The sequence below is a fragment of the Ornithodoros turicata genome, chromosome 1, assembly GCF_037126465.1.
Source record: "Ornithodoros turicata isolate Travis chromosome 1, ASM3712646v1, whole genome shotgun sequence".
Taxonomy (NCBI): domain Eukaryota; kingdom Metazoa; phylum Arthropoda; class Arachnida; order Ixodida; family Argasidae; genus Ornithodoros; species Ornithodoros turicata.
The window spans coordinates 187,203,801-187,224,625 of NC_088201.1; the positions used below are offsets into that span (position 1 = coordinate 187,203,801).

Consider the following 20,825-nt stretch of genomic DNA (forward strand, 5'->3'; position numbering starts at 1 on the left):
TATTTGGGATATCGGCATAGCTGACCTTTAAAGGGCTCTGCTGCAGTCTTTTATGGAGTTTGCGGTCGCGTCCGTTACAATTCCAGTAGAAGGGCAATAGCATAAGCCGTTGCGAATACGTATATGACTTTGCAACTATAATACAGGGGGTATTGACTGTTTTAAAGGGCTCTGCTGCCGCATTTTCCGTATTTTGCGGTAGAAGGGCATAGCACAGGCCATTGATGAGATATTTTAGGCAGCATGATTCAAGGGGTCTCGCCCATTTCGAAAGGCTATGCTGCATCCTTTTCGGATATTTGCGGTCGCCTGTGTTATGATCTCTCTAGAATGGCATAGTAAAGGTTGTTGATAATAAGTTTGTTTGGTTGTTTGTAACCAAAAAAGAGAGGAGAAATTCAACTCGTTTTCCGACTTGTTCTGCTACTCCTAACATAAATAATAAGTCTTTGACAGCATGACACGAGGGGTTTTGTTTTTAAAGAGGGCACTACTGCCACATTTTTCGAATTTCGCGATCGTCTGTGTTACAACCCCAGCAGAATAGCATTGCACAAGCCACTAGCGACTTTCTTCCGCTACATTATACAGGGAGTGTCGCCCGTTTTAAAGGTCTTGCTGCCGCCGTATCCGATTATTGCGGCCCCCTTTTGCGCAATCCAAGTAGAAAGGCATAGCATATAAGTCGTCATGAATATGCCTTTGGTACCATGATACAAGAAGTTTCGTACGTTTTATAGGACTCTGGTTGGCTTTGGCATCTTGTGGGTTGAAGTTCAGTTTTCTATTTTTGTTTCAGATTGTAGACTGAGCAAAAACTCATACACAGGTTTTAAAATGAAATAACTTTTATTTGTCCTTTCGGTGCAGGACGCTTCAAGTTCAATTCTCGTTAGGGTAACTGCAACCCTTGCTGACTAGCTTAACATCTCCGCTTGTTTTGCCCAATCTTTTAAGTTCCTGTTTGAAGGCTGTCTGGCAGCACTTGAAACCCTCGCTTTCGACTTGAGCATGGCTGTGCTTCCAGAGTTCAACGTCTGAAAAACATTGATATCATATTGATATCATACCACCGATACCAGAGACATGTAGAACAAACAACAAAATGATGACTGAGGAGCTTCATATCGCCAGGGGTGACACTCTACCCCAATGAGGTCCATAGTGCAGCATCAATACAGTATATAAACAAAGGGCGTCGAGGTGCCAATTTTTCTTTATCATATTACTATCGCCGCCATCATCGGCGTCTCTGGAATGACCACAACATAAATCGTTGAAGCTGCATTCACGCTTTTAGAACATGACAGCTCGTGCTCCCAAGCATAATGCTTGCACGTGAGGTTGCATGTATCACACCCGGATTTGGCATAACGTGACATAACTGCGGCTCGTAGGTTTTGACGCATCGGCAAAAAATGGGAGGAGTCTAGCACTCGCAAGTGAATAAAATAAGTATCTAAAGAGATTGAAACATTTATTTTACTGAAAAAAAGAAGCTTTCGGACGGAGTTCGTCCTTCATCAGGTGCGATACATTGAACACTTGGTAGAGATATTTATACTAATGTACATCAGGGAAAGGGGACAAAGAAGGTGGTGAGGAGGAAATACAAATTATTATTAGAGAGGACTGAGGGCGCGAAAAAGAAAATACAAAAGAAAGCGATGTACAGTTGGAGCGTTACCGGAGACAAAAACCGTTGAGAGATCTCAGGTGAGCGAACATCAGAGATCTCACCTGAGATCTCTCAACGGTTTTTGTCTCCGGTAACGCTCCTACTGTACATCGCTTTCTTTTGTATTTTCTTTTTCGCGCCCTCAGTCCTCTCTAATAATAATTTGTATTTCCTCCTCACTGCCTTCTTTGTCCCCTTTCTCTGATGTACATTAGTATAAACATCTCTACCAAGTGTTCGATGTATCGCACCTGATGAAGGACGGACTCCGTCCGAAAGCTTGTTTTTTCAGTAAAATAAATGTTTCAATCTCTATAAATGCTTGTTTTGACGCTCATTCAATGCGCCCACCTGTGATCTTCGTGGCTGATGGGTCTACTACACGAAAACTAATAATGCGTAAGTAAATGCTAATAATGTTGTAAGTGATGTGTTAACTGAAATAACCCTTTTATTGCACCTTAGAGATTTATATTTGGCCAGTGCAGAACATTTAAAACTGGTCTTAGAAAAGGTGAACAAAATGTAATAATTAACAGGCAAAAAATGCTAGAAGTTTATCACTCGCACGTGAATAATATCAGTATTTAAAGAGATTGAAACGTTTATTTTACTGATAAACAAACTTTCGGACGGAGTCCGTCTGGGAGCTTCTTTTTCAGCAAAATAAATGTTTCAATCTCTTTAAATACTTATAACATGTAACAATATACGATGCTTTACATAGCTCAATGGACCATTTCCATGTACGCGTCGCTCTTGGCGGCGAAATGACGAAGTAACACCACATGGACGTAGCGTGCATTTTCTGAGGCTATAGGCCTCTTGCACAACGTTTGAGCAACGTTGCGCAACGTTTGAACGTATCCGAACCATATCCTTCAGCGCCAGATACGGCCGAAAGCGCGCAACTTGGTAGCATACCCGCGCTTATACTGCAGCTGACGAAAACGAGAGGCGCTAGTTAAGTACGTCTAGAGATTAGAAATTAGAATTGACAGCGACGTGACACTAACCAAGCGGAAATGCGTCTTGCAAGTGAAAGACAGCGTCTGCTACAGCGTGTCTTTGGAAGTAAGTACCATATCCTCAAATCATTTGCATAAAAACGGGCGTGATCAGTGAATAACCGCTTAGTAACTCCTAAATCCGTATTCCGTTAGGATATAGCGCACCCCTCTCTCTGTTGCACGTACGTAATGCAAACTCCTTAGGCACTCGTGACCTGCGACTCCGACCACTGCATGAGCGTTCGCAGAATTTTTTAAGATGGGACAAAGCGTGCACCCCTATTTTTCCCTCGAAATGGATGCTGTGCACTGGGCGGGTGTAAAGAGGTTCATATTACGGCATCAGCTAACAATCATGGCTACGTACGTCAAGATCCACAATTTTCGCAAGTGATGCGCCGCAGCACCCGTACGTTTGGGAAGTTGCCTTCAATTGATGAGTAATATTTGAGTTTCACAAATAGTACCGCTGAGACTTTTCTTTAGATATTGCTAAGAAGACGCTTTATCAAATGACACGTTTATCACGCTTCTATCCCGATCTCATCGTACGTAATTTTTCGGTACAAAATATGAATTTTGTCGGATTTTCACAACTTCCCGATTTTTTTGCTGCGGTTTACAGTGCACCAGAGGGACTGAGTTTTTCTTGTGTGTGTGTGTGTTTAAACTACAATGCGGGCGGTATTCGCCAAAAAAATTTTGAGGTAAAGTCGCAGATTTTTATATTGTAAAAAAATGTAAACTTACACAAAATGTTTGCAAATATCGTGCATACCACACGCGCCGAGAACGTCGAGCCTAATGTTGAAAATTGTTTACGTACGGTAAAACGATCTCTCCCCCTATCTAAGAAGACACTTTCTAACATTGCTTAAGCCTTACATAGGTAGTATAATCTCTGCTGAACACGACACAGGTTTTGGCTAGACACTTCAGCTTTGGAGGGCTCTGCATACGATAAAGCTCGATAACGTCAGAAAAGAACAGCGCCTTCTTGCTTTCTGCGTGAGAAGGAGTCATAAAAACAATTCACAGGAAATGGTAGGAGTTTAAGCGGCATCATTTGGCTTCGAATAGCCCGATGGAGTAAGGTCTTTTTATTTTATTCATCCCATGGTTGTGTACTTCAGTAAAGGAAATAGCCAAAGGAGACTGCGGTCTGAAAATAAAATAAAAGAACAGGATAATTACTTACGTGGTCCGCCGATACGATCTCCAGAAAGAAGGCCAACATTACACTGCCGGTAGTCGGTGTAAACCAATGTGGTATTGGTTGCTCCAAATACTGTTAACGTCAGCAGACGAAACATACTTTATAATTACGTACAATACATCAAATGGTGATATGCGATGTTGCAAAAGAAAAGGTAGGCATAACTGAAGTAAGGCAGACATCGGAAAAGCTAGACGTCGCCAGGATTTGAACCAGGTTTCTCTCGATTACCGGCCGAGCACCTTGACTAATGGTTCCGTTTACATGGGCGGGCTAGAAGCGTACCGAGTCGGAGAGCAGCGAGATTGAAGCCGGAACTATATAGATTACATGGGTTCATGCAGGAGCCGCTCCTAGCATTGATAGCGATGATGATCCGGTATGACGAAGCGGCGTTCGCGCATCCGCATTTCGTGCCGCTAAATTCAAACCTTGAAAAAGGCTGTCTCTCGTGTAACAGCGTTTAGACTGCTGGGTTGCCCCCGAGTACACTTTTTTCCGCTAGTGCTGTCATGGCATTCCTTCGGAAAGACAGCCTGGACGTTCAAGTATCAGTACCATGAGTCGAGTACAGAAAACAGCAATCGGAATTCGTACTGCGCGCCAACTGCGGAGCGCCACGTGACACTTCCCATGATGCAACGCGCGCAGAAATCCGTAGAGCGCCACCTACTGGGGACGCAATAGGAGCGCTCCGAGGTGTTTACATGAGTTCTCCAAGGGAATCGTACCGACTCGATCCACCCCTCTGAAGCGGACCAAGTTGAATCGCATTTGGGAGCGCTCCGAAGCGTTTATATGAGCGCACCGGGCCGTTAACCCGGTTCGGTTCGCTTCTAAGCGGTCTCATGCAACCGGGGTGTATGACTGCCTTACTTTTGGAGCGCCTGACCTCTTACGATTGATCGTGCTAAACAATCAATTTTATAAAGTTGGTCTCGATATCGCGACCACTAAACGCTTAATAGTCCGCAGAGGAACGTGCTGGAGATAACTATTGTGTGAGAGGGGCAAAATGATGAACATCGGACAAGGCATATTTCCACACTTAGATAGCTGAGTACTTGTGTTACACGTTGAAGAGGATTTTTCTTGTAAGCCGCGCCATTTTTTTTTGTTCCTTGCTTTATTTTCTCTTCGAAAATTGGCACTGCATCAACGAATTTCAATATGTCCTTTTTAGACGTAATATTGTTTGAGGAGTGAATGTCAGTCTTGATGAGCCTGTGAAATTAAATTCCTTAACTAATAAAGCTGCGTTCGTTGGTGCTTAAAGTTGGACAGTTTTAGAGTAGCACGTTGAGGTATGTAATTCGCGTTAATGGACGCCGCCGCAAGCTCCTATGGTGAAATATGAAAGGGGCAAAAACTGATGTGGGTAAAACCGCGAAAACGGTAAGGGGCGAAACACAAAGCCTGAGCGCAAATTTTGAACTCTTTATTCACATCAGCGCGGATCAAACGATAAGCCAGCTCGCTGTCGTCCAATGAAATCGACGCTATCGCGCACCTGTCCCCGCCCTGAGGACAAGAAAAGCCTCGTGGATTCCATAAAAAAACATGCTTTCGTCTGCGTTGTCCCGCTATGCACATCGTCTTCCGCTCGCTGTGCCGCAGACTTAAATGGGGAATTTAATTGACGGAGAAAATATTGCCCCACGACAGCGGTAGGCCAATTGCCTACTCCTGTTGCACCCGTAACCCGTGTCAAACGTATTCGCTTCCACAATGGAATGCTACTTGCCGTCGGTAGTAGCGAAGCACGCCTTGCATAGTGAACATCGCTGCAATTCTGGTCCCTTTTCAAGGAATGAATGGACCACGCCGTGTGTATGGGGACGTCGCCGCTCCAGGATTCCTCAGAATCACTACCTACTACAGGTCGTAGTACTCGTTTGTTAGTACTAACAAAAATGCCGGCGCTGCTAGTGAAACCAACGCAAATAAAATCTCTGACATCACCGCGCTCATCAGTCGCGCACATACCTATTTTGTCTAGGTCGCGTTCTGCTCGTTTTCTCCATGGGATTCGCTCCATACTCAAAAAGTATTGCCCCTAGGAGTAGTTGTTTTGTAGGAGTAGGAGTAGAATGTTTTGCCTCTCCTCACCTAATGGATGGAACGCTACATGTCTGGTTCTGTCAACTGTTTAATTTTTGTATCTTCCCGGAGAAAAAAAAAAAAAACTCGACCCAGCTTGGTCAACGGAATTCGCAACCAGTTTTACCGGCTCGCTACTCCTCAATGTGGGGGACACCCCGGCTTTGTGCTGATTCCTCGGTGCTTGTGGTGATAGTTTGATGATCAAAATTAGAACAAAAAAGTTATAATAATCAATAGTTCGTGTCTTTACGTCACGAGACAACCGCGACGCTACACTGAAGAAAAACAAAACAAATGATATCCACTCTGTTCGGCAGCACAGAGCGAGGGTGCACCACCCATCGCCCATCTCGTCATCACCTGACACATATGTCTGTGTTTGTGACACAGCGAGTGTGGCACGAAAACGGAACACCGCCGGTTGGATGGCGTCTGCTAAAGCTGCGCGGTCTGCCTGACGCTTGCAGATTTTACGTATCCTTCGGACGCGTTTGTTCTCTCTCCTTTCGTTCTCCACTGCACACGTTCGCTGCGGTTATCATTTTTTTTTCGCACTACAGGCCTCGGGGCAATACTTACAACGTGCTCGTTTAATCCACAAACGCAACTCACTTTCATCACTTAAGGAAATCAAATTTGAAAGCTGGTTAGGACAGGAGCATGTAGGCCACATCGCAACATGGTATGTGCAATGCAATCTTGTGGCTAAGCAACCGTCAAATATGAGGCATACGCCTCCAGCGGGATATTTTAACCCACGTGCCTTTCCACGGAAGAGAAGCAACATCCTACATCGCAAACTACGAACCCCGCTTCTGGTGCACTGGCTTGTGGCTTCCGCCGAGAGCGATATGTCTCAGATATATCTTCGTAGAATACTTTTCGACTCCTTGACACACAAGCGAATGCATATTTCCGTTTTATTTTTTCCCCTCCGTATGAGATTTTCCTCACAGTGGCACTGAAGGTAGGAGTGTAGGTAGTCGCCTTGGGTGCAGGAGGCCAGATCCTCGCTACGTGGCCTTGATGGACAGATATTACTGTCCCTTTGTTTTATTTATTTATTTATTTTTGCTTTTCTCAATCTGTATCAGGCTTGAAGAACTTACCTTCATCTTCGTCAATTATGTGTGGCCCTTGACCAAAAACTGACCCCTCGTTCATTTCCCTGCAGAGCAATCGCCGAAAATTGGTAACACGAGGACGAATCGCCAAGTTGGCCTTTCAAATCGGATGTTCAAAATACAGGATTGTTTATTCGTTAGAGATTTTTTTTTATGAAAAAAAAAACTACCAGAGCAAAATAAATGCCGTTTGAGGGTTATACGACCAGGCAAACACAATGTATGACAGCGTATACAACTGCTGGACGACTAATTAGCTAAAATTCATTGATTAAATTCCAGTACTTGCAAACGCCGTCCAACGGGATGTTTGCTGGTTCGTATAACTCACCTGCTAAAGTGTTTTTTTTTTATGTTGCTCTGCTAGTTTTAAATATATTGCTATGCCTGCTATTTTAGTAGATACAAAATTCTGTAACGAATTAGCAAGAAAACACCCTGTATAAAAAGCAGATCGGGAAAATGCGCATTCCTTCAGAAACGAGTGTGTCATTAATCAGGAGCACTAAAATTATATCTTACTTACACACTGTAGGTGGGGGGGGGGGGGGGGGATATGTTTATTAAGAAAAAAAGAAAGGTAAGGAAAACGCACTGTATTGTTGGATTTCCTTACGGTATCAACTCCGAAACAGAAATAGAGAAATAAAAGATAGACGAAGATCGCTTTATTGACACTTGGGTTCGCCTTCGTTACTTTAATATGAGTCTTAAGAATTTAAAATTCAATCCCTTTGTCAGACCCACAACGGCGAACTCATTCGGCATACCACCACCTCAAATACAATGGCCGTTGTACATGAATGTTCCGTATCGAGTTTTTTGCCTCTGTCCCCGCGGATGCCATCCGGAGAGGCTGCTGCTTTTCTAAGGCTCTAGACTAACATTCGTTGCAATAGTTGATATGCAAACGTGCACGCGAATACCAGATCCCGTGACGGTAAAGTATCGCACCTGGCGATGAAACTCTCCATTCCTCATTATGAAAATAAAGTTGTTGAAGGGCATTTCTCTGTTGTTTATTTATTTATTTTAGTGAGAGAGAGAGAGTAGCTTTCTTCTGTTCGGTGGTCAAGGGCCATCGGGCAGAGAATGGCCTAGCTGTGGCGCCATGTTTGAGACCCCTGCTCTACACGTTACTAACCATGTAGCATCGAATACTTCTCGGTACCGAAGCCGTTTTGTGAAAGTATCCAAAACATGGTCGTTCGGAAAATTAGAATATACAGATTATTCAAAGAAAATATACGAGCCCTACACTTTTTTTTTTCGGATGGATCCTACAACCAAGCGGGCACCGTGTCGGTGACCATATGTAGCTGAACGTCTAACTAAGGAGAGGTGCATTAATGATCTCTTAAATTACACGTTTTCGGAGGAATGCGATATAGCTGAATTAGAGCCAGTCATTATTTACATTGACACCCTTCTTTAAATATCCCGAAACGAACATGTACTTTGAGGAACCAGTTGGTAAATTTCGCTAAGTGAATGAGCTGAAGCCTAAACACGATGTTCCCAAGCTCAAAATGACCGTCAGTCGTTCGCGTCTGAGGATCACTTGTTTTGTAGCGGTGCAGGTGATCGGAGTAGGCGTTAATCTGATGACCAGATAGATCGTTTCCCGGGCCTGATAAGCCAGAGGTCATGTGGTTTTTGTGCTCGAGGAGTGTGTAGTTTTGGTTTCTACTTCCTAGTTACCTCTGGGATACCAGATGTGATACAGATGAAAAAATGGCTAGGAAGCAAGCAAGCTGGTGACGTTGCGTAAATGATCGTCCGAGAGAGCATTCACTAAAAGTAAAAAAATAAAGCTCCAAACTACGAAATTGCCAAGCATTTGGAGGAATGCTTAGATTGCTTCCCTCTATGGGATGAAACAATTGCAAAGGCTTCTGGAGTGGACCCTCACAGAAGGCATTTGAGAGAGACCCTTTGCCTAACCTCTTGTGGGAACTGTGTCAGCAACCCATCCGAAATTCTCGGTCCAGCCTTGAGCAGAGTTCTCATTACGCCGAACTGACCTCATATTTTGTCCTCAAGTGGTTGTTTCTTTTCCCTCTGTTTGTGTATATATTTCTTGTATGTGAAGTAAAATTTTCAGTATGATTGAGTTTTCGTGTTTTGTCCCTTCGTGTTCCCAAGTCTCGGGGTTTTACATTATGCGTAATACAGATGTTTGGGCTCTATGTTGGAGGAGCCGAACACTTAGGCATTGTGACGTTTGGGAGATATATTGTTCCCAACATGAAAACGGAATGGAGTAGATGATATTTCTAATGCAGGGGCCACACCTGTTCTCAGGGAAAGGTAACGGTAATGGTAACGGAAACAGAAACGATATATTACCGAAATTGGGGTGGTAACGATAATGGAAACGGAAACGCATACCACTGTCATCCATTACCGGAAACAGAAAAGGAAACGAAAATTATCATCCGGCATTGAATTCGGGTAATGGCTATTCCTGTTGTGCGATGACATTTGAGTGACTTTTGATTTTATTTTGGTATTTTGATGACTTCATTCCCTGTAATGCTCTAAGTACTCCACGAGAGCATGGAAAGAATGCGCAATATTGGATCTCGAGAATAGAAGTGATCTCGAGGGTGCATCCCTCGCTTACTTACTCGTCCCAGTCCTCATAACTCAATGACACCAACACATGAGACTTACGAAACATAGGCTCCACGCACTCTACCCCACCATAGCACGAGGATGAAAGCATTCGATTTTTATTTATTTTCTACTTCTTTTTGGCTATGACAGTATTACTACTGCGAGCGTCCGCCTATGAATGCGACATTGGATGAAGGTCACGCCCATCTTGAGCTGCTGGACTCTGAAAGACTGAAGACTGTGGACATGTTACAACGTTAAAAAGAAAGAAAAATCTTGCAAGATGTGCGCATCCCAACGACGTAAAATTACTTGTGTCACATGTACGCGTGACACCGAAGCAGCACTTCGGCAAAACAGGGTGCTCACAGACCTGGACAGGCTGTCCTCCCGCAGCTCTCCAACAGCCGTTCCATTACCGGAAACGGTAACGGAAACGAAATTGAAAAGCTGGCATCAGAAACGGATAACAGTAACGAAAATGGAAACTGTCACGAAAATACGTCCGTTACCCTTCCCTGCCTGGTCTGTCATTATCTTGACAGTCTTGGTTAGTTTGTGGGATTATACCGCTGTGACCATTCCGGCGAGTTTGAAAGCACAGAGAAAAACATTTTCAAATGAAAAGGACGCAGCTACTTTTCTCAGAAAACCCATGAGAATATGGAATTCTCACTACCCGATTCCTTGAAGTGACAGAGGCCAACTAATTCAAAGAAGAACACTTCTTGCCAACATTTGAATCTTTGATAGAAGAAAACCAGTGGAATACGATTCTCGATCTGAAACTTTAGGCTTCGGTTAGAGAGCTGTACACGTGACTTTCTGAGAGCGTCTTTTGGAGCTGATTTAACGACGGAATCTGTTAAAATCTTCGAGTAAAGTATTTGCTGGTGAGGTCAACAGGAGGCTGTTCGGGACAATTGGAGTGAAAGATTGGAGTGAACGGTCAAAGAATTACACCTTGCCATTGTAAGGAAGTTCCTAAAGTGAACTGCAAGCCCTGGTTGTGTTGCTAAAAGACGGAGACAATTTTTGTGCTCGTCTTATGTGCAAAGAGTGACCTTTACTTGGGAAATTTCCGAGCTCAGTTCGGAAAAAATTCCAGAAATAAACTAACGTTACATGACATTCACGTCAGGAGGTGTCAAAAACCTAGTAAGGACAAATGCCGTTGACCGCATGATTCTAGGTGGTGTAGGTTTTCTATTATAACTCACTGACACCTTCTCCGGGACACCATGTAGATCCGATCGCTAAATTCAGCAAGAAACGTGCACAGATGAACCTCCTTTAAAGATGCAGGAAGGTGTCCACGGTGAGACCTCAGTCATTCTGAAACTTCACGGCACCCTGTTCCAGGATCACATTCTCCACGATGCTGCGGAATGGATAGCTAGCTTTGTACGTTTTGACAGGAAAGAAAATCTGGAGATGGAAGTGAGGCTCTTGTTTGATCTGGTTTCACGAAGGATGACTTATTCTGGGAGGCAAGGATCCCGATGGCATCCTCTCGGAGGGCTTGAGCGGCATCCGAACGCTGCAGGAGGTTCTTGACGGCTTGCATTGCTTGCAGTTCACTCAGGAGCTTCAGGGCAATGACAAGCTACAGTTCCTCAATCTTTCATTCCAACTGTCCCAAACAGGCACCTGTTTGTCTTACCAGAAAATAACTAAAAAGTCGTCACAATGCCTAAATATTCGGCTCCTCCAACGCAGAGGTAAAGTTCCAGCTCAGTCAGATGAAACTTTGTAGTGGATGAGGCAATCGATCAGATTAGATTACATACCTTTCAGACTAAAAGACCTCCCATAGACCAATCCACATGCACTCCTCTCTACCACAAGCCCCTGTTGTACGCCGACATCCCTTTAAGCTTGGTCGCAGGATTGTGGGGGCGACCTTCATATATCGATCCTCCAACGACGTGAGTGAGAGGTCAGTCAACTGTCACAGCTAGAGGTCGCATTCGTTGCCCATGATTTTGCTGACTACAGTTGTTCTGTCGGGTCGCCACAAGTAAAGGCACGGAGAACACGGAAGCAGTTGAGTGTGTTTAAAAGTAATCAAGGGAAGAGGACCCACAATATCTAAATGAACTCGCGCGAAGCGTGCTTCTGGTGCCGGAAAGGTTGAGATGGGGCTGGACGTGTGACGATGAATTTTAGAGCGCTGGTACGCGTCACATGTGCGAGCCCAGTGCCTGACGTCTCTGTTCATTAATGGCCAGAAGAATCTTGACGTGGTGAGTCGTTGGGAAGTTCTGATGCCAGGGTGGGAAAGGTTGTGGATGCTGTGAAAGATGTCCTTTCGAAAGGCTAGAGGGGTGAATGGTCGGGCTTTTCCTATCGATGTTTCGCACACAAGGGTAGTGTTGGAATCTGGAAGAGTGATGCTCTGGAAGGTCAACGTTTCTGGACTACTTGAAATTTGGACGGGTTCTTGGTCATCTTTTTGAGCTTCAGAAATGGCGTTGTAGTCGGTGCGAGCCGGTGGCGTTGAGTTTACAGCGTGTATCCTAGAAAGACAGTCGGCGACGTCGTTGTTATTGCCTTTCACGTACTGAATGTCGGAGGTGAATTCAAGTATGAACGACATCTGCCGGGGTTCTCTAGATGTGTGGGATCCGGACTGGGCCTTCACCGATCTCAGAGCAAGTGTCAGTGGTTTATGATCAGTGAAAACGGTGAATTCGCGTCCTTCGAGGAAGTGACTGAAATGGCGAATTGAAGAATATACTGCAAGGAGTTCTCGTCCGAATGTACTGTAGTTGCGTTCTGTCGGACTCAGCTTGCGAGAAAAGAAAGAGATGGGCTGCCACTCGTCGTTGATGCGCTGTTGGAGGACGGCGCCGATGGCGGTGTCTGACGCATCCGTCATAAGAGATGTTGGCGCGTCCGGCTGTGGATAGGCTAGCAGAGTTGCGTTGGCGAGATGGCGTTTGATATCCTCAAAGGCAGCGTTCTCTCGATCGCCCCACTCCAACGGTCCAATTTTGTCGTTTTTATGCTTTTTGCTGAGAAGCTTGTGAAGAGGCTCGATGGTTTCGGCGCAGTTGGGAACGTATCGGCGATAGTAATTGACAAGTCCCAAGAACTCCCTCAGGCGACGTTTCGTCGTTGGAGCTGGAAAGTCCGTGATTGCCTGAACCTTCGTTGGTAGTGATCGAATTCCGTTGCTGTCGATTTTGTGTCCGAGAAAGTCTAGTGATGACACTATTCGCACTTCGCCGTGTTGGTGACTATGCCGAATTATTCCAATTTTGCGAACAAAGCATTTAGGTGTTCCTCATGCTCTTCAGGTGACGCACTTGCAACAAGAATGTCGTCAATGTACGCGTGGCTGTAGTCCATACCGCAGACGACGTGATCGATGAAGCGCTGAAACGTTTGCGCGGCGTTTCGCAATCCGAAAGGCATACGAACGAATTCGAACAGTCCGAATGGTGTGGTGACTGCCGTCCGCGGTATGTCATCGGGGTGGACGGGTATCTGGTGGTACGCCCGCTTCAGATCTATCCGTGAAAAGATGGTCGCTCCACGGAGTGATGCGGTCAGGTCTTGTATGTGCGGTATGGGATAGCGGTCTGGGACCGTAACTCGGTTAAGAGCACGATAGTGCCCGCACGGCCGCCAATCACCTGAAGTAGCCTTGGGCACCATGTGCAGCGGCGAAGCCCAGGGGCTCGAAGATGGTCGGATGATGCCTAGCTGCAGCATGTGCTCAAATTCGCGCCGGGCGATCTGCAGCTTTTCAGGTGACAGCCGACGGGGTCGTGCAAATGTTGGCGGTCCGTTGGTCTCGATATGGTGGCTGATATCGTGGCTGACAGGTAGCTCAGTGTTTACAGGACGGGTGAGAGACGGGTACTTTTCCAAGATGTTGGAAAACGTGTTTGAAAGGCCGGGACGGATGGTGGTGAGATTCAGTGAAAGAAGGCGTGATAGCGTGTCAGGAGTAGTCATAGATGTCACTGAATCTAGAAGTCGATTTTGGCGAATGTCCACTAGTAGTCCAAAATAGCGTAGAAAGTCCACTCCGATGATGGCGTAGGGAATATCAGCAACGACAAATATCCATCGGAATGTTCGTCGCAGGCCAATGTCCAAGGTAAGGGCACGCTCACCGTACGTGTGAATCGCGGAGCCTTTCACAGCGTAGAGTTTAGGTGCAGCCGGTTTGCCACGGCGATCCGTTGTTGACGCCGGGATGATGCTCACTTGTGCACCTGTGTCGACGAGGAACTGCTGTTTGGTGACGCCATCCGTTACATAGAAGAGTCTGTGGCGGGTGGGTGGGTGACCAGCTTCGCTTACCGCCGTTAGCTGCTGGCCGTCCCGTTTCCCGCTCTCGAGCACAGTGGTTGGCACTGTCTGGCATTGTCACCAAATGTTTGGTGATACCAGCAAAGTGCATTACCATTGTTGCTCGGCGCTGGAGACTGTCGTCGGGCTGGCGCTGGTCGGCGTGAAGCTGATCGGCTGCGGCCTCGCTGTGTTGGGCCGAGCGACTGCACCATCTTGACCAAGTTGTTCATCTCGGTGCAGAGGTCATCGATGGCGTGGCTGTCCCGTGCGGCTAACGTGTCTTTGAGGTCTATGATGTCCCTCCGGAGTTCCGTGATAGCCGGGGGTTCGTATTGGGATCCGACGGCAGCGATGACTGGGGAGCCAACGTCCATGATATTGTCGTCCATGTTGGCGATGTCCGACAACGTCGTGCTCTTCGCTGACGCCAGTATCATACGAACGCTGGCTGGGAGGCGCTGAAGGAAAAGCTCCCGCAATAGAGTCTCATCAATGGTGCTGGCCTTTTCTCCGAGCAGTTGTTGCAGACGACGGAGAAGTTGAGTAGGTCTCCAATCGCCCAGCTCCTTCAACGGTCGGAGGCCCACTGGCCTGTACAGCTTTTCAGCCGCAGAGTGCGGCAAGGGAAAAAGGGAAGCGAGAGGAAGGAAAGAGAGGACGGGAGCGCAGTGTTCTCTGAGAAGGAGAAAAGAGAAAGTAAAGATAAAGAAAACCGTTGTACATCTGGCAGTGCGACTGTACTTGGCGAGTCGCTACACTTCGTCCAAATGCATCGGTCGCTAATCGAACGTTGTTCGTATTTGTCGTACTTGTCTTTTATCTCTTGTCTGTTATGTTATCTGAGAACATCTGTTCCTTTCAGTGACCTGATATCGTAGCCGTTTTCAGAACAAAAATCCGTTCGTCCGCAAAAAAAAATTGTTAAGGAACACCTTTTTTTTCTTTATTTTGTTCACTGCGCCTCTTCGGAGACCCGTCTTTCCTTTGCCCCATTGTGAGAGGGTGAAACACATCCTCGCCCTCTTGCGTCCTGGAAAAATATTAACTGAAAATGCAACACAAGATAAGGGCAGTTCCGATAGCGTCACCCGATACATGTGTTTTTGTTTTGTTTCTGCAAGTTAAAGCTCATCTTCGACGCATGAGGCGGCACTGTGGCGGCAGTGGTGGCACTGTGGCGGCCCGTGTGTGATGACGAAGACGTGCCTCTGCTGCCACGCGCTACGGCGCTGGCACGGCAGCTCTACCGGCACCGTCCTAGCGTGAGGCCACGACCATCTGCCCGCTGGGACATTCCATCATCGCCGGTCAGGACTCATGTAGAGGGATACCACCTCCTCTACATTTGGTGACCCGAACAACGAGCACCATGTTCGGCGTAATTCGGCCCAATACCATCCGAAATTCCTGCAAGCCCACCTCTGAAGTCATCTCCGAAGGTGCGGTGCATCGTTCAACCGAGGAACCGCTAGGCGACGACGCCAATCCACCGCGGCTCTACTCATCGCAACGCCCGGCCGCGAAACACCGTGGTTGTACCCATCTACCCAGCTCACGTCGCAATGGTCCCACACTCCACGTCACGTCGCCACACGCTTCGTGATGGCACTCCTCGGGCTTCCACCAGCGGCACCTTCCCGAGCATCACGCTCCTGTACCGGTCGCGGTACGCCCCTGTCGACCGCCCCACACGCATCTGCTACGCTTGCGGTCCAAGAACCCTGCCCGCCTCGCCTTCCCACCAGGCTTCCATACAAGACACTGGCAGCTCGTCCAGATGCGGTCAAGAGGCTCCGGGACCAACGTTCCACCGGGGACACGCACGGAGGCCACAGTGAGTTTTACTCCCGGTCTCCCCGTGCTTCACGATGGTCCTCCCCGCAGTCTCCTTGGCGACAACACTACGAGCCCAGCGCTCACGAACCGGTCGCGGTTCTGTCGCCCCTCTCTGAATTACTTCGGCATACCTGCCCTCACACCGCCCCTGGAACCCGCCCGGTCAGCGCTTGCCCGCACCAACCATTCTGCTGCTACTGCGATTTCTGAACAAGTCGTCCCTGTTCCACGTGTCGCCCGTCTTCCTCCTCTTCATGTATCGACGCGGACCCCAACCGCTAGCTCTACACCGCGCCGCGTCTGAGGGGGGGAGTGATGTGGCGGCCCGTGTGTGATGACGAAGACGTGCCTCTGCTGCCACGCGCTACGGCGCTGGCACGGCAGCTCTACCGGCACCGTCCTAGCGTGAGGCCACGACCATCTGCCCGCTGGGACATTCCATCATCGCCGGTCACGACTCATGTAGAGGGATACCACCTCCTCTACACCTTCACCATCTCACACTGGTGGTGAAGGAAAGACGCGTCTACGAAGATGCGCAATGAACAGAATAAGGAAAAAAATAGTGTAACTTCTCGAATTTTTTGCGGACGATCTACCGAACGGATTTTTCTTTCTACCGGAGAACGGCTACGGTATCAGGAAACCGAAAGGAAGAGATGTTCTTATTGGGACAACTTCGCAGCTTTTATAATAAAAAAGCTAATTAACGATTTTTAGGGAATTAGTCATTTGACGGTCGAGCAACATATGGCCAAGAACGTCCGCCGGCCCAGATTTGATAGAAATGAAAACAGTTTGTCTATAGCCCTTATAGTTTTTTTTAAATGAAAAATGTGTATTGCCTAAAACACCTGTATAAATTATGGTTGTCTGTGTATTCGGACATATCTGTGTTTGGGACTTGTATATGTGCGTGTCCCTTACTGTTCGGGGGGTTCTCGGAGGTTTACGTCATGGATAATAATAACGAGTCACGATGGACTAACTTCCCACTTTGACTCAATTTTCACTCCCTTCTCCGTCAGTTATTTCGTCGTTCTTCCTGCATTTGTCAACTAAGTCTCTGACTAGAAATAGATATCCCCTTCTTCTCCAAATTTTAATCAAGAAGTTACATGCGACATCACCCTCTTTCTCATATGGAGACCATTCTTTCATAAAGGTGTGCATACAGTGCACACCCACTTAGATGTTGCACTGTCGTGGCTACGTTTGCTTCGGTTTTACACTAAGGCTCTTTGTTGACGGTATTAACTCTTAGGGAAGAACATACGTAGATTCGCATGTGACCTTCTGGCACGCTAATTTCGTTGAATACATATTCCGTCGGTTACTGCGTAGGAAGCTTACTAATGAACGCTGCCGACACTAATCTGATATGGCGGCTGAGTGAAGATCGCATGCTTTCTCTGCGTACTTCTGCAGACTTCTGTATGACTATTTTTATTGCAGAAAGAAATAACTGCACACCCTCCCCCTTTTTTACTATTATCACGCTTCCATTCCTGTTTTTCCTTACCTTTCATACATGAAGTGATCAAGCATGTACTAGGATGCAGCCGTGGTGTCGGCTTGCTCGTAGGTGCATACCGTACCGACATGCCAACTACATCAGGAATCTTGTGTACGATACCAAATGAGGTGCAGGTGAACACGTTTCACGGTGTCATAATGAAACCTGTAACTGTTGTCAAGGGTACTCCTGGAATACGGAGTGAAGTGGAGCTCCCTCTAAGAACGTGTAAGTTTTACTCCTAAAGGGAGTGTTCCGAAGAACAAGCTACTTACTCCCATCAAATAATCATGATATCACTTTTCTCTTGAGAGGTAGGTGCGCCGTGTACTCGACGCCAAACAGGATTCCTTCGAACATTAGTTTTTGTTCTGTATTTCGTGTTGATTTCATTTTTGACACCTGTGACACTCCACCAATGACTACCGTACATCTGTTGTACTCACCATGTACCGTTTTCCTTGTACCCGAACTCGTAGGAAGCGGGGAACTTTGTGCCGTTCATTGGAGGAATCACATACAAACAGGATTTTTCATCTTGATGTGTCGTATTCAACAGATAATACTTGCCGCCGCCGGGTCCGACAATGCTCTAAATTAGAGAGCGAGGACAGTAGTCAGTGAATGCATCTGAAACACAACCCTTTGCTAGGTTCAAGTAACACAGTCGTAATGTGCACTGAGTAAGCGAGAATGTGCAACGGCAGCTCATCCACGGCAATGTATTGAAACTAGAAGACACTGATTAATTTTGCAATTTTCAAAGTTGAATTAAAAAACTATATTTTTCTCAATTAAAAATTGTTCAATCTTGCTTAATGACGGCAAAATATTCCAGAAGGTCATTGCCGAAGGTTCTACGATCGTCCGGCGAGTACATCGCTAGCTAAAATTTTTTATGACTTTACATGGAACACCCTGTATCTGTACAGCTCAGCTCTCTGGAAACATCACACAGACGAGGCGAATCAGTGCGCACCCCTTGATGCGGAGGAGACCAATCATGGAGCGGCCGGAGGGGGCCTGTAGCCTTGGCGACCGACCGACAGGCGGGCGGGTGGGTCGGAATGCTAGGGGACGTGGTCTTCACTGTGATCGGCTAGCGGAATGTTGTTTCTGGTTAGCGTCGAGCGTGTTCGTACAGCCAGGAGCGTAACACCGTGTTTCACGCAACATGGTTACGTCAGGACTCACACGGGTAAGCGAAAGTCAGCGTATTTACTGAGGACTTTTCACTTAGTATATTGCGATGCGAACGCCAAGCAGACTACCTCGGAGAGAATCGCCTGCGTTGCGCTCCCATTCGTGTGTCTCGCTTACGTCATCATCGTGTTGGCTGCAGATGGAATGCGAACCTTTATAACTCGTTTATTTAATATGTAAACAGTTTTCGGAAGAGAAATGTGGCCAAATTGACTCTGATGCGGTGACGAACATTACCCTATCAGTGTTATACATACGTTCCCGGATGCAATAGTCCCTTTAATCCGAAGCGCCTCATTTTCTTTCCCCCATGGTTCAAACAGATGCCACGTTTCCTTTATCTCGATCAAGTGGTGTTTTCTTCGCTTTACACATTAGCGTTGCGTGAATGCACAATGCGTACCGACATTGCAAAGAGAAAAATAGGCAATCATTTGAAAATTAAAAAGGGCAGAATTTATTTTAAACCATAACCTATTTCACTGAAATGCCTGTGAAATAAGATCACGCTAGACAGGTAGGAAACTTACTTTCTCGGCGTCATAGGGACCTGTCTGACAAGTGTTTACTGCACCATGGACGATGCCGACCAAGCAGAAGCCGATGAGGAAAACAATCATTTGAAGCATTTTGAGAGCTGTTGCTGGTCGCTGATAGTAAAACCTGGGAGAGTCACAATTTATACCGACTAAATTAATTTGGAAATATTTACTGTTCCGCGATAATTTACTCGCAGCTCATTTTCTGTGGAATGAAAATTAGTTAATCTCACAAAATCTTCCGCACGATCGAAGCATACAAAAAAAAGAAAAAAACACACATGACGTTGTGGGAATGTGCGGGAATGGTTGGTTGGAATGAAACCCCAGATGAGGTAATCTGGTTTACTACTTTATTGTCTATCTCCAGAAGACTTGCGTCTCTAAAATGGTTTTTGGCTGGGCAGTCTTAACCCCATTTTTCAGAGTCTGGATCTTATTAAATGATTAATCGTACGTTCTTACATTTATCTTCCTTGTGTGTGAAAAATGTCATGTATTCAATCCCGTTATGCTTGCAAGTGTGGAATATCACCGTGTCAAAATCAATGATTAGCTAATCACAGAAATAATACTGCCATTGATTTATCTGCAACTTACAGTTGTGTAGTAACTGCCAACCATTTTCGGGCAATAATTTAGTGATATGTCGGGTCCCTGATACACAAAATCGCCTTCTTAGATAGTCACTTGTCATCCGGAATACAGCAAATTTTGTTCAGAGGCAGTGTCTCTATTGTTTTCATTCACGGTTTTGTTTAGTTCTGTTCACTGTTCACTTTGTTTTCATTCAGCTTTGATTTCAGCTTTCGTTGCCCTTGTTTCCTTATCGTCCTTTAGTTGTGTCCTTCCCCGAGTCAGTTAACTTTTCTTCCCCACACGTCGTTGTGTGTATATTTCTGTAAACGTGTTACAGCTGTGAGTCGTTTATGTCCGGTCGTCGTCATTTCGTGTGGCAAGACTCGGGACTTTTCAGTGGCGTCTTATGTTGCATATGAAGCGTACGCCAGGAATATGAGGTGTGTAATATGGGGAGAGAGTCACGGAGTCACTCATGACCACAGCTCTCTCGCTACGTAAATGGGCGGATAATATCATAATATATAATAATTGTAACCTATCACCCTCTTTTTCGGTGGTTATCGTGACGTTTTATGTTGTCAGGTTTCTCTTGGAATAGAAAGCATATCGATATGTCCACAACCCTGGTCATCTCACTCTCTCATGGTGCCATATACCGCCCATTGGCATCCCTCGGACGGCACGCTCTGGATTCTGGGTACATTCCTACAATCCTACTAATCAAGAGTGAAATATGTGAAATGGACGTCGTGGGAAGGCCATTGTGAATTCTTAGTGGACCTGTTTCGTACCTGTTTTGTTTGTACGTATCTGTTGCATAATTAATGCAGGAATCATAGTCGTCCTCTCCATCAGCGTCGTTGTCGCATTATTGGTCTAGAGGAGACAATATGAAGTTGCGCGACAATATGAATATCTTGACGTGCATGCACCAACGCGAGACTGCACATCGCAGTCTGCGGTATGCCAAAAAGCGTTTAACTTGCAGTTAGCATTACACATTCCATAAGAAAATGACAAAATATTTCAGAATAGTATAACAAAGGGGGTAGTTCGCCTTTCACCATTTCAACCTCAGTGCATGAAAGAAC

The 20,825-nt window shown here is 46.2% G+C and overlaps 1 protein-coding gene across 1 annotated transcript; it reads right to left on the minus strand.

Annotated features, from left to right (window-relative positions):
* Positions 1-830: 830 nt before the first annotated feature.
* LOC135378878 (uncharacterized) lies at positions 831-20,603 on the minus strand. The gene is made up of 6 exons (XM_064612027.1): positions 20,526-20,603; positions 19,144-19,276; positions 17,857-18,002; positions 7,117-7,175; positions 3,887-3,976; positions 831-1,037 (listed from the first exon to the last, which is right to left on the minus strand). Exons 2-6 carry the CDS (start codon positions 19,240-19,242, stop codon positions 883-885), a joined length of 549 nt encoding a protein of 182 aa, XP_064468097.1. The 5' UTR covers positions 19,243-19,276; positions 20,526-20,603; the 3' UTR covers positions 831-882.
* Positions 20,604-20,825: the final 222 nt, after the last annotated feature.

Excerpts from the sequence above, each read along its gene's own strand:
- LOC135378878 (XM_064612027.1), bottom strand. The coding sequence starts at position 19,242 with ATGCTTCAAATGATTGTTTTCCTCATCGGCTTCTGCTTGGTCGGCATC. Across the intron at positions 18,003-19,143 it reads GTCCCTATGACGCCGAGAAA|AGCATTGTCGGACCCGGCGG; the intron begins GTAAGTTTCCTA and ends TCTCTAATTTAG. Across the intron at positions 3,977-7,116 it reads CATAATTGACGAAGATGAAG|TATTTGGAGCAACCAATACC; the intron begins GTAAGTTCTTCA and ends TGACGTTAACAG.